Source organism: Podarcis raffonei, chromosome 1 (assembly GCF_027172205.1).
Source record: "Podarcis raffonei isolate rPodRaf1 chromosome 1, rPodRaf1.pri, whole genome shotgun sequence".
In the NCBI taxonomy this organism is placed as follows: Eukaryota; Metazoa; Chordata; class Lepidosauria; order Squamata; family Lacertidae; genus Podarcis; species Podarcis raffonei.
In genome coordinates, this window is record NC_070602.1 from 109,075,787 (window position 1) to 109,091,300 (window position 15,514).

A 15,514-nucleotide genomic window follows, 5' to 3' on the forward strand; every position below is an offset into this window, starting at 1 on the left:
TATTATTGTTATTTATTAAATTTGTATATCTCCCTATACCTGCAAGCCTCAGGGCAGTTCACAACACGCAGACACACAAAGTTATGTCTCACTGTAAACTAAAACAAGTAGCTGACTATTCTACTGTTATATATCTAAAGCTATTTCACTGCAGCAGACGTCAATACTGTCATTAATGAGGACTACACTAAACCTCAGTGTTTTCCCCTTTTCATAGAACACACAAGCAAAGAAACATGTTTGTAAAAAAAAAACAGTTTACCTTATGACAAACATTGATTGCATCAATGTATCTCTTGGCTTTCAGGTAATTAAATGCCAACTTGAAACCTGTAAAAAATGGTAAGTCAGAGGTTAATGCAAAAGTATCATTCTCTTTTCATGTAATCCTAGGATTTTACAAGGGGAGCTGCAAGCCCCTTTGTTTGAACAAGGTTCCTTTGGCAGGAAGAATGGCATAGGCATTTAATAAATATGTAATAATAATTAATAATAAATTTTAAAACCTACTAACCACAGAGTGTTTGGCCAGAGAGCTGGAGTGGATCTCCCCAGTCTTGGCTGCAAAGAATCACCTTGGTTTTCAATTTCAATTACATGTGTGATCTTTGCTGTCTATTTTGTTGTTTCTCCAACTTGTCAGCCACGTTGTGTATAGTAGTATAGAAAGGCATTATACGAATTAAAAGTGAAGTGAAAATGAAAAGAAGTTGCTAAAGGTGAACCTACCAATTGTTGGATTTGTTTGGTTTCCATATTTCCAGGCCATCTCATAGTTCGCAGCTGCATCCTTATATGCTTGTTCTTTCTCCATTATGTATCCCATATATTCATAAGCTTTGCAACAAGACTAAAAAGAATTTTTAAAAAAGAGAAATCTCCGTCAGCAGGACTTAAAATTGCAGAGCCTGTTGGCCCCACTGAATTGTAAGCTGTTGGCCCTCAATGGCACCGCACAGAAGGTCATAAATCACTGCCCTCACCACTGTCAGCCAGTATAAGGAATGCCGGCCTCATTTTGCCTGCTTTCCATAAGATTAGTTGCATTAATTAAAAGACTCCAGGGGTAGAAAAACATGAACAGAACAGATACAGCATTACTTCTGGCCTGTCCGTTACCCTGTTATGACGAAGGCACCGTTTTAACAGGTCACTAGCCATATCGTATTTTGAAGACTGAATGAAAATGTCAGCGAGGAGAAGCCAACTTTTTTCAAACTCTTCTGCATCAACGGGATTCCAGTTCATCTTTGAAATGCGCTTCAACTGGTTCCTGGCTCGCTGGGTTTGTTTTAAGATCATGTAAGCCGTGGCCATTCCCAAAAGTGCTGGGATGTGATCTTTCTGCAAGAAACACCAACATGATGCAACTCAGAAAACAGAGAACCCAGTATAAATGTCAGCATTCTCAAAAGGACAGTGCTTTGCCCTGACAGCGGCTGGTTATTTTATGTTAGCACTTGGGCTGGTTGAAAAAAAATAATAATCACAACTCCAAAAACGCGTTTCTAAAGCCACAATGTGATTAATTCAATAAAACTTCACACAAGCGGACTTCTTGCATGAAAGAAAAACAGTGGCAGTAAGAAACTTACAAACTGGAGCGGGGGGGGGGAGATTCCCAGCATTCCTTACTAATGTTTATTATTCTGTTACGAACACCTCTGAAAAGAATAATCTTTTTCCTAGTACAACTACACTGAAAAATGATATTTAATATTGTCAGTTTGCATTTCTTAGTGCAGAAAGTATTGATCTCGTGTGTAAAGATTCTTTTCTATTTGGATTAATGCAGGACGCTACTAGTGGCTTCTCTGTGTGAGAGAAGCAGAGGCAGAAGGGTTAATGATTGTTTGGGTTATATCTTCTGGGAAGCTGCTTTGAAATAGTTCTCTTATCTCTTTTAATTAAGGTCATGCTGACTGTAAATATAGGTCAGAAGAACCCTGAGTTTTACTTTTCTCTTTCTATCTCTCTCCCTTCTGGTGTGGTGTTTCTGTTTCTGTATAGTGTTAAGGTTTAGTCTTATTATGAGTTAGCTTTGTAAGTGCTGCAACTCTGTATGCAAGTCCTGATTGTATTGGATTTGATAACCATTACACTACATTTGGATCCCTTCCAGTCGGGATTCAGGCCTCATCATGGGACTGAAACTGCCTTGGTCGCACTGGTTGATGATCTCCGGCAGGCTAGGGACAAAGGTGAGAGCTGTTTCCTAGTTCTGGGGGATCTCTCAGCGGCGTTTGATACCATCGACCATAACATCCTTCTGGACCGTCTTGAGGGGCTGGGAGCTGGGGGCACTGTCATACAGTGGTTCCGCTCCTTCCTCCTGGGCCGTGTTCAGAAAGTGGTGGTGGGGGATGAGTGTTCAGACCCCTGGGCTCTCACTTGTGGAGGGTTCTGTCCTCTCCCCCATGCTTTTCAACATTTACATGCAGCCGCTGGGAGAGATCATCAGGAGGTTTGGGCTGGGTGTTCATCAGTATGCGGATGATACCCAGCTCTACCTCTCTTTTAAATCAGAACCAGTGAGGGCGGTGAAGGTCCTGTGTGTGTGTCTGGAGGCGGTTGGAGGATGGATGGCGGCTAACAGATTGAGGTTGAATCCTGACAAGACAGAAGTACTGTTTTTGGGGGACAGGAGGCGGGCAGGTGTGGAGGATTCCCTGGTCCTGAATGGGGTAACTGTGCCCCTGAAGGACCAGGTGCGCACCCTGGGAGTCATTTTGGACTCACAGCTGTCCATGGAGGCACAGGTCAAATCTGTGTCCAGGGCAGCTGTTTACCAGCTCCATCTGGTACGTAGGCTGAGACCCTATCTGCCTGCGGACTGTCTCGCCAGAGTGGTGCATGCTCTGGTTATCTCCCGCTTGGACTACTGCAATGCGCTCTACGTGGGGCTACCTTTGAAGGTGACTCGGAAACTACAACTAATCCAGAATGCAGCAGCTAGACTGGTGACTGGGGGCGGCCGCCGAGACCATATAACACCGGTCTTGAAAGACCTACATTGGCTCCCAGTACGTTTCCGAGCACAATTCAAAGTGTTGGTGCTGACCTTTAAAGCCCTAAACGGCCTCGGTCCAGTATACCTGAAGGAGCGTCTCCACCCCCATCATTCTGCCCGGACGCTGAGGTCCAGCGCCGAGGGCCTTCTGGCGGTTCCCTCATTGCGAGAAGCAAAGCTACAGGGAACCAGGCAGAGGGCCTTCTCGGTAGTGGCGCCCGCCCTGTGGAACGCCCTTCCAGCAGATGTCAAAGAGATAAACAACTACCTGACATTCAGAAGACATCTTAAGGCAGCCCTGTTCAGGGAAGTTTTTAACGTGTGATATTTTACTGTATTTTTGGTTTTTATGGAAGCCGCCCAGAGTGGCTGGGGAGGCCCAGCCAGATGGGCGGGGTATAAATAATAAATTATTATTATTATTATTATTATTATTATTATTATTATTATTATTATTATTACATTTGCCTTCAGCAGAAGTAAAGCTCTGCGGAATGAAGTACTATTGCCTCTGGTCTATTTTTTGGAATTCTGCTGAACTCTGCAACATGTTTAAGGTTTTCCTACACACGTATGACACACGCATGACAAATATAATCTATTATTAAAGCAATGGGCACTGCATGGAATACATTTATTTGTAGGTATGAGGTTCCTACATGTGTATAATACACCTGTGTTCAACTGAACAGACACTAAACAACCTACCTCATCAACCACAATTTCTGTAAAGGCGTTTAGCGCTCGCTCAACATTTGATTTTTGTTTGGTTGCCACAAGGCAGTAGTTTTCCATGATGCGGAGCTGCACATGGCCTTGAGCTGTCTGGGGCTTCAGTTCTTTTAAGAGCTTCTCTGCTGTTCTCACAGCCAGCTGCACAGACTCTTGCTTCTCTGTTGAGCTACTTCATACATACATGCATAAAAGAAACAGCATCAGTTCTTGTGTATCAGAAACTCTGCTTTCCATTACTCAATCGGGATTTTGAAAATAGCTAGAATGAGCCCTAGAAAGTCGGCTGACAATATCACGCAAGTTTAGCCTTTAGGTGCCTTTAATTATATATCTGTCATCGACTTTTATCCATGATGCATTTTTATAGAAATCAGTAAAAAAATTAAAATCTGGTTCCCATCATTTCCCCGCTTGAATTCAACCCGTCACTCACTGCTGGCACCCAAAAAGAATTTGTAGAGACTCTTCCATGTGCCAGTCAAGATACACCAAAACAAAACACTGCACTAAAATACTAGGAGTTCTAAAAATCTCATCGCCACTCACTTTGCGTCACCGTCCAGATGTTCAAACACTTCACCTCCCACTGTTTCATTGTCAGGGTTCAAGCAGATTTCAATCATATTATAAACAGCGTTTTGTCCCCAGTCATTGTCTTTCCTCGCTTTGTTAAAATGTCGAAGCGCATCATTTGGTTCGCCAGTGTACCTAAACAGGAAATCACACTTAACAGCTTGCATGAATTGAAACACAAGGAAACGGGGAAAATGATGCTGGCAGGCAGCTGTATTTGGAAAGGAAGAGTCCAAGGAGAAAGAAAAGTGGGAGCAGAGAGCCAAGGAGTTGCAAAGCAGGAGTAGAGAAGTGGATCTGGCTGGTGGGCAGGATCCAAAACTCCCGTGCCCCAAGAGCCGCCACCTGTCAACCACTTGTCATCCCATGACACCAAGTGACTCAATTTCAAAAGGAAGAATCTTCCAGCTGTAATTTGTTTTTTGAATTTGGCACATTTATAGGGCCGTAGAGAAAAGGCGGCAAATTCGAAAGACCCTGAATAGGACCAGCAGCAGAAAAAGGAGAACTGGGATCACCCTCTAAGTGCACTCTTGAATCTTCCATTTCAGTTTGACCCCACAAGTTTACCTGTCCTGCGTGTGACATCATAAGATGTCAGCAGATAGGTAGATGGGGCTTTGTTTGGGCCAAACTATCATTAATCCTGCAGAGTGGAAATTCTCCCATCACTGTTGTAAAGGTAGGAAGGACAAAGAAAACAAGTGAACTGAAAGAACCAGATATCAACACTATTTGAATTTGCTTGGCTGGCGTGTCATGAAAGCAAAGGAAACCAACCCTTTCTCACTGACACTATACTAGTGATTTTCTAGCCACACCTACCAAAGATACAATCCTTTGCAATAGTGAAAACCTGGGTCCAGTTTTGTCCTGGGGGAATGTTTCTCAGCCATGGCAATAAATCTTGGAACTTCTTCTAGCTTTCCAGCTCTTCTTAACAGGTCAATTAAACGTGATAGCGTTGCATAATTATCTGTTAATGTAAGCATTCCGGGCATTACAGAAAGCAAGCAGATTGGGAAAATTAAACACAAGAAAGAAGCATAAAAATCTAAGAGTGTTAAGTAAAACCAGAACTATAATGTTTGGTAGTCAGAAGAAGGGCCCCTCTGTCCCACCAGAGAGATGCTGGTGTCACACTCTGCAGGCAGCTGACGGAATCCACCCACTCTTCTAGCCTGGTGCAAAGGGAGCTTGCATTGCTCTGCCATCAACGTGTAGCTTTAGTATAAAGATTTGTTAAAAGGGAGCCATGAAAAGATCTGATGCTCACCTGGGCTGCGTTCCAAAAGCTGCTGGAAATGAAACACCGCTTGTTCGTAGTCCTGTTTCCTGAACATGAGGTCAGCCATCATCTACAAGCACAAAGCAGAGATGCTAAGGAACAGGAAGCAACACAAAACCTTCTCCGCAGCAATTTTATCCTGCAAAATCAGCTTATACCGGAGTGCAAAACTCAAATGGGCTAGAGCCTAAACTCTTCTTCACACACCAAATGCCCAGGGGCCACACTCACAGCTGTTAAAGAACAAAAATTGACCAGCTTCAATGGTTCCTTGGGATCTGCGTTGGGAGCAGTGTTTTATTTTATTTTGTTCGTAAGTGATCTGGAGTCGGGGTGAGCTGTGGGGTAGCCAGGTTTGCTGATGATGCCAAATGGTTCAGGGTAGCAAATACAAAAAGGGATTGCACAAAAAGGAACTCCCCAAGTTGGGTGAATGGGCATTAAGATGGCAAACATGATTCCATGTAATAAGTGAGTGTAACAATTCATGGTATATGCTAATAGGATCTGAACTAGCAGTGGCTGACCAGAAGAGAACTCAGGATCCTGGCAGGTAGTTCCATGAAAATGTCATTTATGTAGAGAACGGCAGAGTTGCTATGAACCACATTAAGGCTCCACAATTGTTGTTTGATAGCCCTTGCTTCTGCATACCTCTTTCTCTCATAGGTTTCTCTCCATTTTCAGAGATTAGTGGGTGCACCTTTAGTCTGTACCCCTCTGTTTACTGACAGTCAATGAGGGCAAGGAGCAGGGCCATTTCTGTGGTGGCTCCTATGCTGTCAAACACCTGGCCAAGGGAGACTAACCATGGAATCTTTCTATATAAAACTTTAGTTGGCTTGGGAAAAACCATTTGTATCAAAAAGCTTTTGCTTGTTAATGCCTGTCAGCTGTCAGCATTTGAGTTTAGCACATTGATGGTGTTTTTTGTACTAAATGTTAAAAGTTTTTTTAAAAATAATTTTGTTAGATTCTCTTTTGACATTACACTGGAAACTCGGTTTTTGAATGTCTCAGAAGTTGAATGTTTTGGCTTTTGAACGCCAAAAACCCGGAAGTAACTGCTTTGGTTTTCGAACGGTTTTCAGTTTTCGAACGTTTTGGAAGTCGAACGGTCTTCCGGAGTGGATTACGTTCGAAAACCGAGGTTCCACTGTAGTTCTTACCATCGGTACGTTGCTCTTAGTACATATTTCAATAGAGAAAAGCTGCTCATGCATTCAGAAGACATTACAGAGGTGTCCCTTTAATGTTTTTCTTAAAACCTAAAATAATGTCATTAAATAGTCATCCTACAGAGAGCATGTGTATAACTGACCATGGCAGCTGGCGCATTATCTGGATCACTCTTCAGCAACAGAGCACACTGGCGCTGGCATGCATCCACATCATCGTGTGCAAGGTACAAACGGGCTAGTTCCAGCATCACCTGAGGATTAAAATATAAATAGAAGCTCTTCGCTAGTTTTTCATTCTATTTACAACATGCATCCCAAATACCACACCTCTTAAGCAAGGCCAGAGGGAAAACAGTTCCTCTTGGTGCTCACTGACCTTGTTGTCCGTTTCACAATGAACAAGAGCTTCTTTGTAGAATTTAATTGCTTTCTCATAGTTCCGCTGGGCCGCTGAATGCTTTGCTATCTCTGCACAAATTTCAGCTGCTAGTTGCTTCTGAACAGGAACCGCGTCCAGCTGCTCTATCTGAATCCGCTTCAATACTCTGGCCTGCAGTTCCTGAGCCTGGTGGAAAAGCAAAAGAGGCTTCCAATAGGAAATAATAATATTGGATGAAGTTTTTTTGGGGGGTGTGGATTTGGAGCAAGTTGTGCATTTTAAAAAGGACCAGTTCTCTAAATCAGTATTGAATGTGTCCTTGTCTTGATATGTGCAACATAAGAGTCGTAGAATTCTAGAGTTGGAAGGGACCACAAATGTCATCTAGTCCAACCCCCTTGCAATGCAGGAATCTTTTGCCCAACATGCGGCTCGAACCCACAACCCTGAGATCAGGAGTCTCATGCTCCACCAACTGAGCTCAGAGGCCAAGTTAACTCTTGTGCTTGACTGGTGGCAGCAAACAGCTGGTCCTTTGTTGCCTGACATACCTTAACAAATTGAACAGGTGGAAGTGACTTTTGTAAGGGATGGCAGGAGTTGTTTTAACGTCACTAATGTAAAATATTGATGGAAAAGTTGAAGTCACCCAACACATGCAATAGGGGAATAATTCATTATCACCATTAAAATGTTTTTTGTTCTGCTGGTACTACTCATTGGGTGACCTTGGGCCAGCCACTGCATCTACATCTAATCTACTTCACAGGGTTGTTTGTAACATTTAAATGAAGAGGGACCATGTGCATCATCTTGGAAAAAAGGTAGGATACAAATGCAATAAAGAAGTAATAATAATATCAGACCTGCACCATCTTAAGCGTGATCTCCTCTATTGCTACCAGGTAACCAAGTATCTCTCTTCTGCCACCAAAGGCCTAACACGCCAATATTTAATATTTCTTTACCTGTTGTAAGGAAACAACAGCATCGTCCGTCCTGTCCATTTTGCTGTACACCTTTGCCAGAAGAACATGGTAACGCGTATCTTCCATCAGAGAGGACAAATCATTTACTGCAGAAACACAGAGATATATTTGATACAAAGTCTTGACAAATAGTGATCTCTTTATTTCTTAAAAAAAATATGAAGCAAATAAGATGTACGTACCAGACTCATGATCCAAAACCTGTTGAAGGACTTTTACTGCTTTTTCATACTGGTTCAATTTCAGCAATAGCTCTGCCAGGTCGTAAGAAAGGAAATTCTGCTGCCCAGTTTTCAGAGCCGCTTCATAATAATTGATTGCCTAAAATAATAAACGAACAAACAATCTGAAAGATCCTGTTTCTGACATTTCTGAAAGGGCTGCAGGTGTCAGAAAGGAGAAAATTCCCTGACACTCAAATGGAAAATTACATTTGCCATTTGAATATCTTAGCTGCCCTCAGACTATCTTAGCTAGTAAATCAATACTTTGCACAGATTAATAGCTAAATATAAAACTAGAGGCAAATTTCTTTTTGATACGTCCGTATTTTGTTGTTTTTTTTATAAAATTTTTTTATTGATTTTCCAACATAAATTATAACACATTACAACTGACAATACAAAAACAAACAAACATATAAACATGTATAATTTCATAACCTTTTTTTCCTTAAACCCAATTTCAACGACTTCCCCATGCCTCCCTTTTCTGCATCCCTATTTTAGACTTTTTCAGCAACCCCTGATCTCAATTGCTTATAATTCACTTTCTTTAACCTTTTTCTCTTACCCAATCATTTATCGCTGCAAATCTGCTTTACCTTACCCATGACATTTTAACACTCAGTAATTTTACAACAGTTCTTAAGATAAAGTTTAAATTTCTTCCAATCTTCTTCCACCGTCTCTTTCCCTTGGTCACGGATTCTGCCCGTCATCTCAGCCAGTCCCATATAGTCAATCACCTTCGTCTGCCACTCTTCCAGCGTGGGTAGTTCTTGTGTCTTCCAATACTTTGCTAGAAGAACTCTTGCTGCTGTTGTAGCGTACATTTAGGGGCCATGCTAATCTTCTCTGTATCGTTCCAATTTTAGTATATGTGCTGCCGAAGCGAGCACCGTATTTTGTTCTGGTCACAGCTCAATAATACTTTATATGGATTAGACACGTTTAAAAAATCATACACAAACCTGAAAATAAAATATTGCAGAAGGAACCTGCAACAAGATATGATGTGCTTTGAATGAGGTCAATGAACATTCTTAATCTAAGGGTTAATAGTTTGCTGCACTGTCAGCCCCAGACCTCAGCTGTACAGGAAGGGAAAGGCATTTACCTCTCACTCCTTGCACATATGTGCCTGACAATGGCATCCCTCAATCCCAATTTCTCTCACCGCGAGGATCTTTTAAGCTGTGAGGAGTCTGTTTCTTAGCAACTTTAATAGCCTTTGGGTGATGGCTAATTTTGATTATATGAAGCACTTGTCTCTCTGATCCTGTGACCATCCCCAAAGCCCACTGTGCCCTTCACAGGCCAACAGTTTAAATTCTGCATGGAAAATGAAACTGGGAATGGGAGTGGCAACACTGGAAAGATAAGGCATTCCCCTCCATCATGCATTGACAGCTCTCTCCATTCATGAACAAGCCAAATACCACAGGCATGCAGTAACACTTGGACACTTATGGGGTCATTTGGGCGTCGTGTAATCCATATGGATATTTTTTTATTTTATTTTTTAGACAGATTTCCAGTACATCAGAGAGGAGTCTTCTCCTTCCTCTCTCCCTCCTTCCTTTAACCCCCTCAAGTTGTTTGTTACTGTTGTTTGTTTTCATACAAACAATGTTAACCTAAAAATTATTGTTTTTTAAACCTGCATTTGGCTTTGACCCACAAAAACCACCCTCTTCTGGCTAGCTGGCCTCTTTTCACGTCTGTACTGGTCAGCGGCTGCCACTAAAAACTGGGGGCAGGAAGAGCTGGATGGAGGAAAGACAGAGAGCTAGAAACTTCAGAGCAGAGTATTTTAAGATTCTTCATGCTGCTATTTCTTTTTGTGTGTGCACATCGACATCCACAATCCTGGGCTCTTCTGGAGGGCAGGTTAAGTATTTCTGGAAATGTTACAGAAATGATTGTATCGGGATGCTTGCAAGCTGGTCATCACATACCTTTGTATACTTATGAGTCTTGACCAAGGCATTCCCAATTTTGCGAGCCAATGCTCCATCCTTTAGATTCAACTTCAAAGCCTGTTCATATATCACGATGGCTTCTTCAGGCTAGGGTAAAGAAAAATAACAGTAAGGTCATAAGAAGCCCAAGCATGAATGATTGCAAGGCCTATTTATCTATATATATCTATATTTATATCTAGTATATCAATAGAGATGCAACAAAACCAAACCAAATAATATTAATCAGAAGACAAGATTCCAGTGGGGAGTCTTGGGATAAGGCAAGGGCACAGAGCCAAGTGGGGAAACAAAACTCTGAAGAGCCTCATGGTGATCCCATTTGGTACATTCTCTTTCCATTTTCCCTCTTGAGGGGCAGGCAGCCTTGTAAATAAACCCATGAAAGTTACTATCCTGTAAGGAGGAAGTAACAGACAAAAAACTGCATTTCTGTGTTGGACACTGAGGAGAGGGGCTTCCCTCTAGTAACTTGCTTGGTTTTGTCAACTGCATGCAATTCCTGGTTACATATGTCTACCAATGTCAGCATGCAACAGCAACCACACTCCAGGAAGCGGCTTCAGCTGGCCAGCTAAACCAGGTGAGAGTAGCCAATGGGTTTCAAACCCTCAGTGAGTTAGGGGCTTCCCCTGCATACAAAGACAGGCTCCAACAGATTGAACAGATGAGACCAAGTATGGGTCCAATGGTCAAGAAGGCAGTTTCTACACATGCACTACAGCAGGCATAGGGAAACTCAGCCCTCCAGATGTTTTTGGCCTACAACTCCCATCATCCCTAGCTATCAGGACCAGTGGTCAGGGATGATGGGAGCTATAGTCCCAAAACATCTGGAGGGCCGAATTTGCCTATGCCTACTCTATAGGGAAGTGAGGGGCAGATGGGGCTCGTCAACTTGGAAAGGTAGCCCATTGAGGAGAAGGAAAACTTTGATCCTAAACCACCACAGCCTTGTAGGTAAGAAAGGCTTTGGGAGTAAACCCAGAGGAAAAATCCGTACCCACTGCCTTGCAGGACATCTTCAGGAGAAGAAAGGCTAAGGAGTAAACCCTACAGAAATCCAAAATGGAGTCCCTAAGACCGTTGGATGGTGCCTTGTATGCCTCTTTCTGGCAAGCTGGTGCCAAACTATTGTTCCGCTTTTCTTTGGACCACAACAGCGAGGCTGAGAGGGGGGTCTTGCCGTCTGGGCAGCCCAGGACCTCCATACACACTGCCCAGGCTTGCGCCGTGGGGAAATCACTTCAGTGCTGCTAACACAGCAGTTTGACTTCACCTCCAGATGGGGCACTCCATTGTCTCTCATGACAAATGGATGCCAACGACAACAACAAAATGTCTACAAGGCTGGGGTCAGGGCTTGTGTAAGCCAGTACTTCTTTTCACAACAGAGGTGCTCCTTCTCGAACTGAAACCTTCTAACCATAACCCCTAAAGCTACAAATGCTTATACCTCCTGGATATTCATATATGCATCACCAAGGAGAAGAAAGGTGTGAGAACTTGGAAGTTTCTCCACCAGGTCTCTGAAAATAAGAAGAAAGAAAATAAATCATGTCAATAGTTGAATCTGTTTGCTACTAGTGCAATAAGCCAACTTTCAATGGCCAGGTGTTTCCCCCCTCTTTTTTGTTTAATAAACTGGTGGCAAATGTTTGCTTTGTCTTCAGACATTTCAATTTAACAAGGACAGAGGAGATGTTCCAGAGAAAGCAAATTAAGATGAACTGTTATCCTGGAAATCTTAGTTTTAAGGAAGTCACCGAAATCTGCTATCTGACGTGCTTTCTTGTTGATACCAGTGCTGTAACAGTTGTGTCATGGAACACGTAGCTAACTAAAGAATGATTCAGAAAAGCATCTTCATTCAAACAAAGGACTCCAAGAGAACAACTGGGATAATCATAACATCTGTAAGCATACTTACTGTAAGACTTTAAAAAAACTGAGACAAGGGGTAGAAGGGGACACACTTTGGTTGGAAGAAGCAGATATCTGTGGGCTCTGAATACCTTCCCTAGGTACTAAAAAGCACAATATTTTATTGACAACCTTTTCCAAAGAAGCAAAACCATACCATTCCAAAAGCAAATGGACACATCCTTGTTGCGGGGGGGTTACAGGCTGAAACACAGATGCCCTGTGACAGCTTCAACTGTAGAGCAAGGGTGGGGAACCTGTGGCCCTTGGGATGCTTTTCAGCTCCAACTCCCATCAGCCCCAGTGCCACGGATGATGGGAGTTGTTGCCCAAACACACATAGAGAAGGACACAGGCTGCCCACCTCTGCTGTAGAGAGAGCAAAACTGCAGGCATACAGGTGTATGTTTCTGATCAATGCTGCAGTGACTCAGAGCTGGTTTCCCGATGTGTATTTTTGTTTTAAAGAATATTTCAAAATGAATGGCTTTTTTGTACATCAATGTACATCTATGCAAAGTACTTTTCAGTGAAGTGGTTTATTTCTGCAGGAAGAAACAGGCACCAAACGAACCTGGTACATAGTATTATTATTATTTTGGCAAGCTAAGCTCTTACCTGTAACAGCTTGCATATAGCTTCCTATCCTTCCTGTGCTCCAGATAGATCTCTGCCATTTTCTCTTTGACTTGAACAAAGTAAGTCTGCTCTGGGGTTATATTCCTGAGCATCGTCAAAGCCGCTTCCACATCGCCTTGCGCAAGGGCTAGGTCTGCATTAGCAAGCATAACTCTCAGTTCTTCTGGGGTGCCAGAAAATTCGTTGATAGCATCTTGGAGGACTTTAATGGCTTCGTGCTTCAAAAGAGAGACCATCGCTCTTGTTAAATCTGTGCCTAAATTGCCCCTGCAAAAACTGTGGCTTTCAAACTTTGTACTTTCACAGAGACCATTCCACATCAAGGCATTTGCCCAGGAACCCCTGTGCGCTGGGAAGGCGGCCATTGTGGCAGCGTTCTCCCCTCGCACCCCAGTGGCACACAATGGTTTACACAGAGCACCACTAGACTTACTGGACCTCACCATTGCCTTGTGTGAATTAAGTCGGTACCCTAAAAAAGTACTTCCCTTGCAGGAAAGGGCAGTGGCAGTGAGCAAGCTCCAAAGAGATGGGGAACCCTCCAGAATAGGCGTGGTAAGCAGCATGTACAGAGGTACGGAGGAAATCTGAAAAAACATTTCCCCCTCTCCTTCCACAAATGGATGCAACCCATCATCTGTCACTGCTAGAAGGATGATCGCAAGTACTCTCTAAAAACTGTACTTCTGCTAACAGGTATCCAAAATTTGCAGAACACATCCAAAGGATATGTACCAGTTTTACATATGAAACAGAATCTCGTCATACCTGTTCGCCATTCAACCGATGAGCATCTACTAGTTCCAGATAGACGGACACACGATCACTCCCGTCAATTTCAATCCTCTTTGTTTTTGACTTTGAGGAAGGTGCGGCGGCTCTCATTCCAGGCAAGTTCATTGCCATCTGCAGAGTTTTAACAGCTTCTGCTATTTCCCCCATCTTTATTTGGGCTCGAGCTTTTATTAAGTGGTACACAGGATGCTCTCTGACCTAATGAAGAGTACATAATCAGCATCTATGTCCCATACAGTCTTCCAAGAAGAAAAGAAAAAAACCTAACCATCTAGTATGTTAAATCATACTTATATTAGTGGGATAATTATGTACCGTATTTTTCGCCCCATAGGACGCACTTTTCCCCCTCCAAAAATGAAGGGGAAATGTGTGTGCGTCCTATGGGGTGAATGCAGGCTTTCGCTGAAGCCTGGAGAGCGAGAGGGGTCGGTGCGCACCGACCCCTCTCGCTCTCCAGGCTTCGCGCAGATCTCCGCAAGCCTGTGCGTGCTGAGCTCAGCGCGCCCAGACTTCGCGCAGTTCTCCGCATGACGCGGGAGCCCTGCACTGGGCTCCCGCGGCTTGTGGAGAGTTGCCTGTTCTGGAGGCTGGGGTCGGGGGAAGCTCGGGCTTCCCCCGCCCCAGCCCCGTGCCGGGGGGGGGGGAATGAAAATTTTTCCCTTTATTTCCCCCCCAAAAAACTAGGTGCACCTTATGGGATGGTGCGTCCTATAGGGCGAAAAATACGGTACATTGTTTTGAGCGATTTACAAAAGTAATCTAGAATTACTAAGCTTTAGTACAGGACAACAGGAGTGGCTCTCTCCTGCTTTTAAAGCAACTACGTCCTACTCAGGTTGATCCTACCTCCATTTGCTCAAGAGTGGCCCATAACATTCAAAATATCTCAAAATCCTGTTTTTTCCCTTCTTTTACTTATATCCCACCTTTCCTTCAGGGAGCTGAGGATATGGGGAGATCCTAGAGACACTGATCCGATGAAAACCTGCTTAGCTTTCAGCAAGATTGCTATTTATTTGTGCACTGAGATCACAACCAGGAACTACTTATTACATTGCACCAGAGATGGTGATGAGCTCCCGTTGCTCTGTCGCAGCTCCTGCCAACGTAGCAGTTCGAAAGCACGCCAATACGAATAAATAGCTACCGCTGCGGCAGGAAGGTAAACGGTGTTGCCATGCACTCTGGTTTCCATCACGGTGTTCCATTGTGCCAGAAGCGGTTTAGTCATGCTGGCCATGTGACCCGGAAAGCTGTCTGTGGACAAACACCGGCTCCCTCGGCCTGAAAGCGAGATGAGCGCCACAACCCCATAGTCCCCTTTGACTGGACTTAACTATCCAGGAGTCCTTTACTTTTTATAAATCATTTATTTATTTTTCCTATTAACTTTTGCCCTATCGCCAGCCAGAGCATCGATGGCCTCTGACTGCATTCACATGGTAACATCTCGTCTTAAGATGAATGCGCCTAGGTACTCCCTCTGCTTCTCCCTTTGCACAAAATGGGCAGACAAACTAGTAAGCCAGTTAGCAGTAGTTTCCTGTTTCACTTAAACCCAACATTTCCAAAAAGGGTCTAAAGCTAATTCATGTGGCTTGCAAGAATATGAAGATAAAAGGGAAAAGCCTAGCAAATTTATACTGCCAGGGCTTTGGGGCTGCAACCACAGTAGGGTTTCTGTCGTACTGCAGGCAGAAAAAAAACCACGAAGCGGAGTCAACTCCTAAGCCTGAAACCCTGCACTGACTTCTGATACTGCCGATTTCAACTAAGAGCTCTTTGTTAAATAGCGA

General features: G+C 43.4%; 1 protein-coding gene, 1 long non-coding RNA gene and 1 other non-coding gene across 7 annotated transcripts in view; 1 reads left to right on the plus strand and 2 right to left on the minus strand.

Annotated features, from left to right (window-relative positions):
- Positions 1-13,705, plus strand: part of LOC128423513 (uncharacterized) — a 23,562-nt gene extending 9,857 nt beyond the window's left edge. Inside the window, exon 3 of the long non-coding RNA XR_008332780.1 lies at positions 13,617-13,705. This is a non-coding gene — a long non-coding RNA (uncharacterized LOC128423513). The remainder of the gene's footprint in view (positions 1-13,616) is intronic.
- TTC21B (tetratricopeptide repeat domain 21B) overlaps positions 1-15,514 on the minus strand; it is a 33,957-nt gene that overhangs the window by 1,502 nt on the left and 16,941 nt on the right. For 3 of the 5 annotated variants that reach the window (XM_053408643.1, XM_053408606.1, XM_053408624.1), the window contains exons 14-28: positions 13,689-13,913; positions 12,900-13,138; positions 11,815-11,887; positions 10,335-10,445; positions 8,338-8,476; positions 8,135-8,241; positions 7,164-7,352; positions 6,928-7,038; positions 5,595-5,676; positions 5,144-5,294; positions 4,292-4,453; positions 3,719-3,914; positions 1,120-1,344; positions 730-850; positions 263-330 (exon numbers count right to left, since the gene is read on the minus strand). In XM_053408643.1, coding sequence (XP_053264618.1) covers positions 263-330; positions 730-850; positions 1,120-1,344; positions 3,719-3,914; positions 4,292-4,453; positions 5,144-5,294; positions 5,595-5,676; positions 6,928-7,038; positions 7,164-7,352; positions 8,135-8,241; positions 8,338-8,476; positions 10,335-10,445; positions 11,815-11,887; positions 12,900-13,138; positions 13,689-13,913 — 2,199 coding nt within the window. The remainder of the gene's footprint in view (positions 1-262; positions 331-729; positions 851-1,119; positions 1,345-3,718; positions 3,915-4,291; positions 4,454-5,143; positions 5,295-5,594; positions 5,677-6,927; positions 7,039-7,163; positions 7,353-8,134; positions 8,242-8,337; positions 8,477-10,334; positions 10,446-11,814; positions 11,888-12,899; positions 13,139-13,688; positions 13,914-15,514) is intronic. The other 2 variants (XM_053408616.1, XM_053408633.1) reach the window with 2 other exon arrangements.
- On the minus strand, positions 9,167-9,275 carry LOC128403228 (U6 spliceosomal RNA). Its single transcript, XR_008327898.1, has one exon. It is a non-coding gene; the product is annotated as a U6 spliceosomal RNA (small nuclear RNA).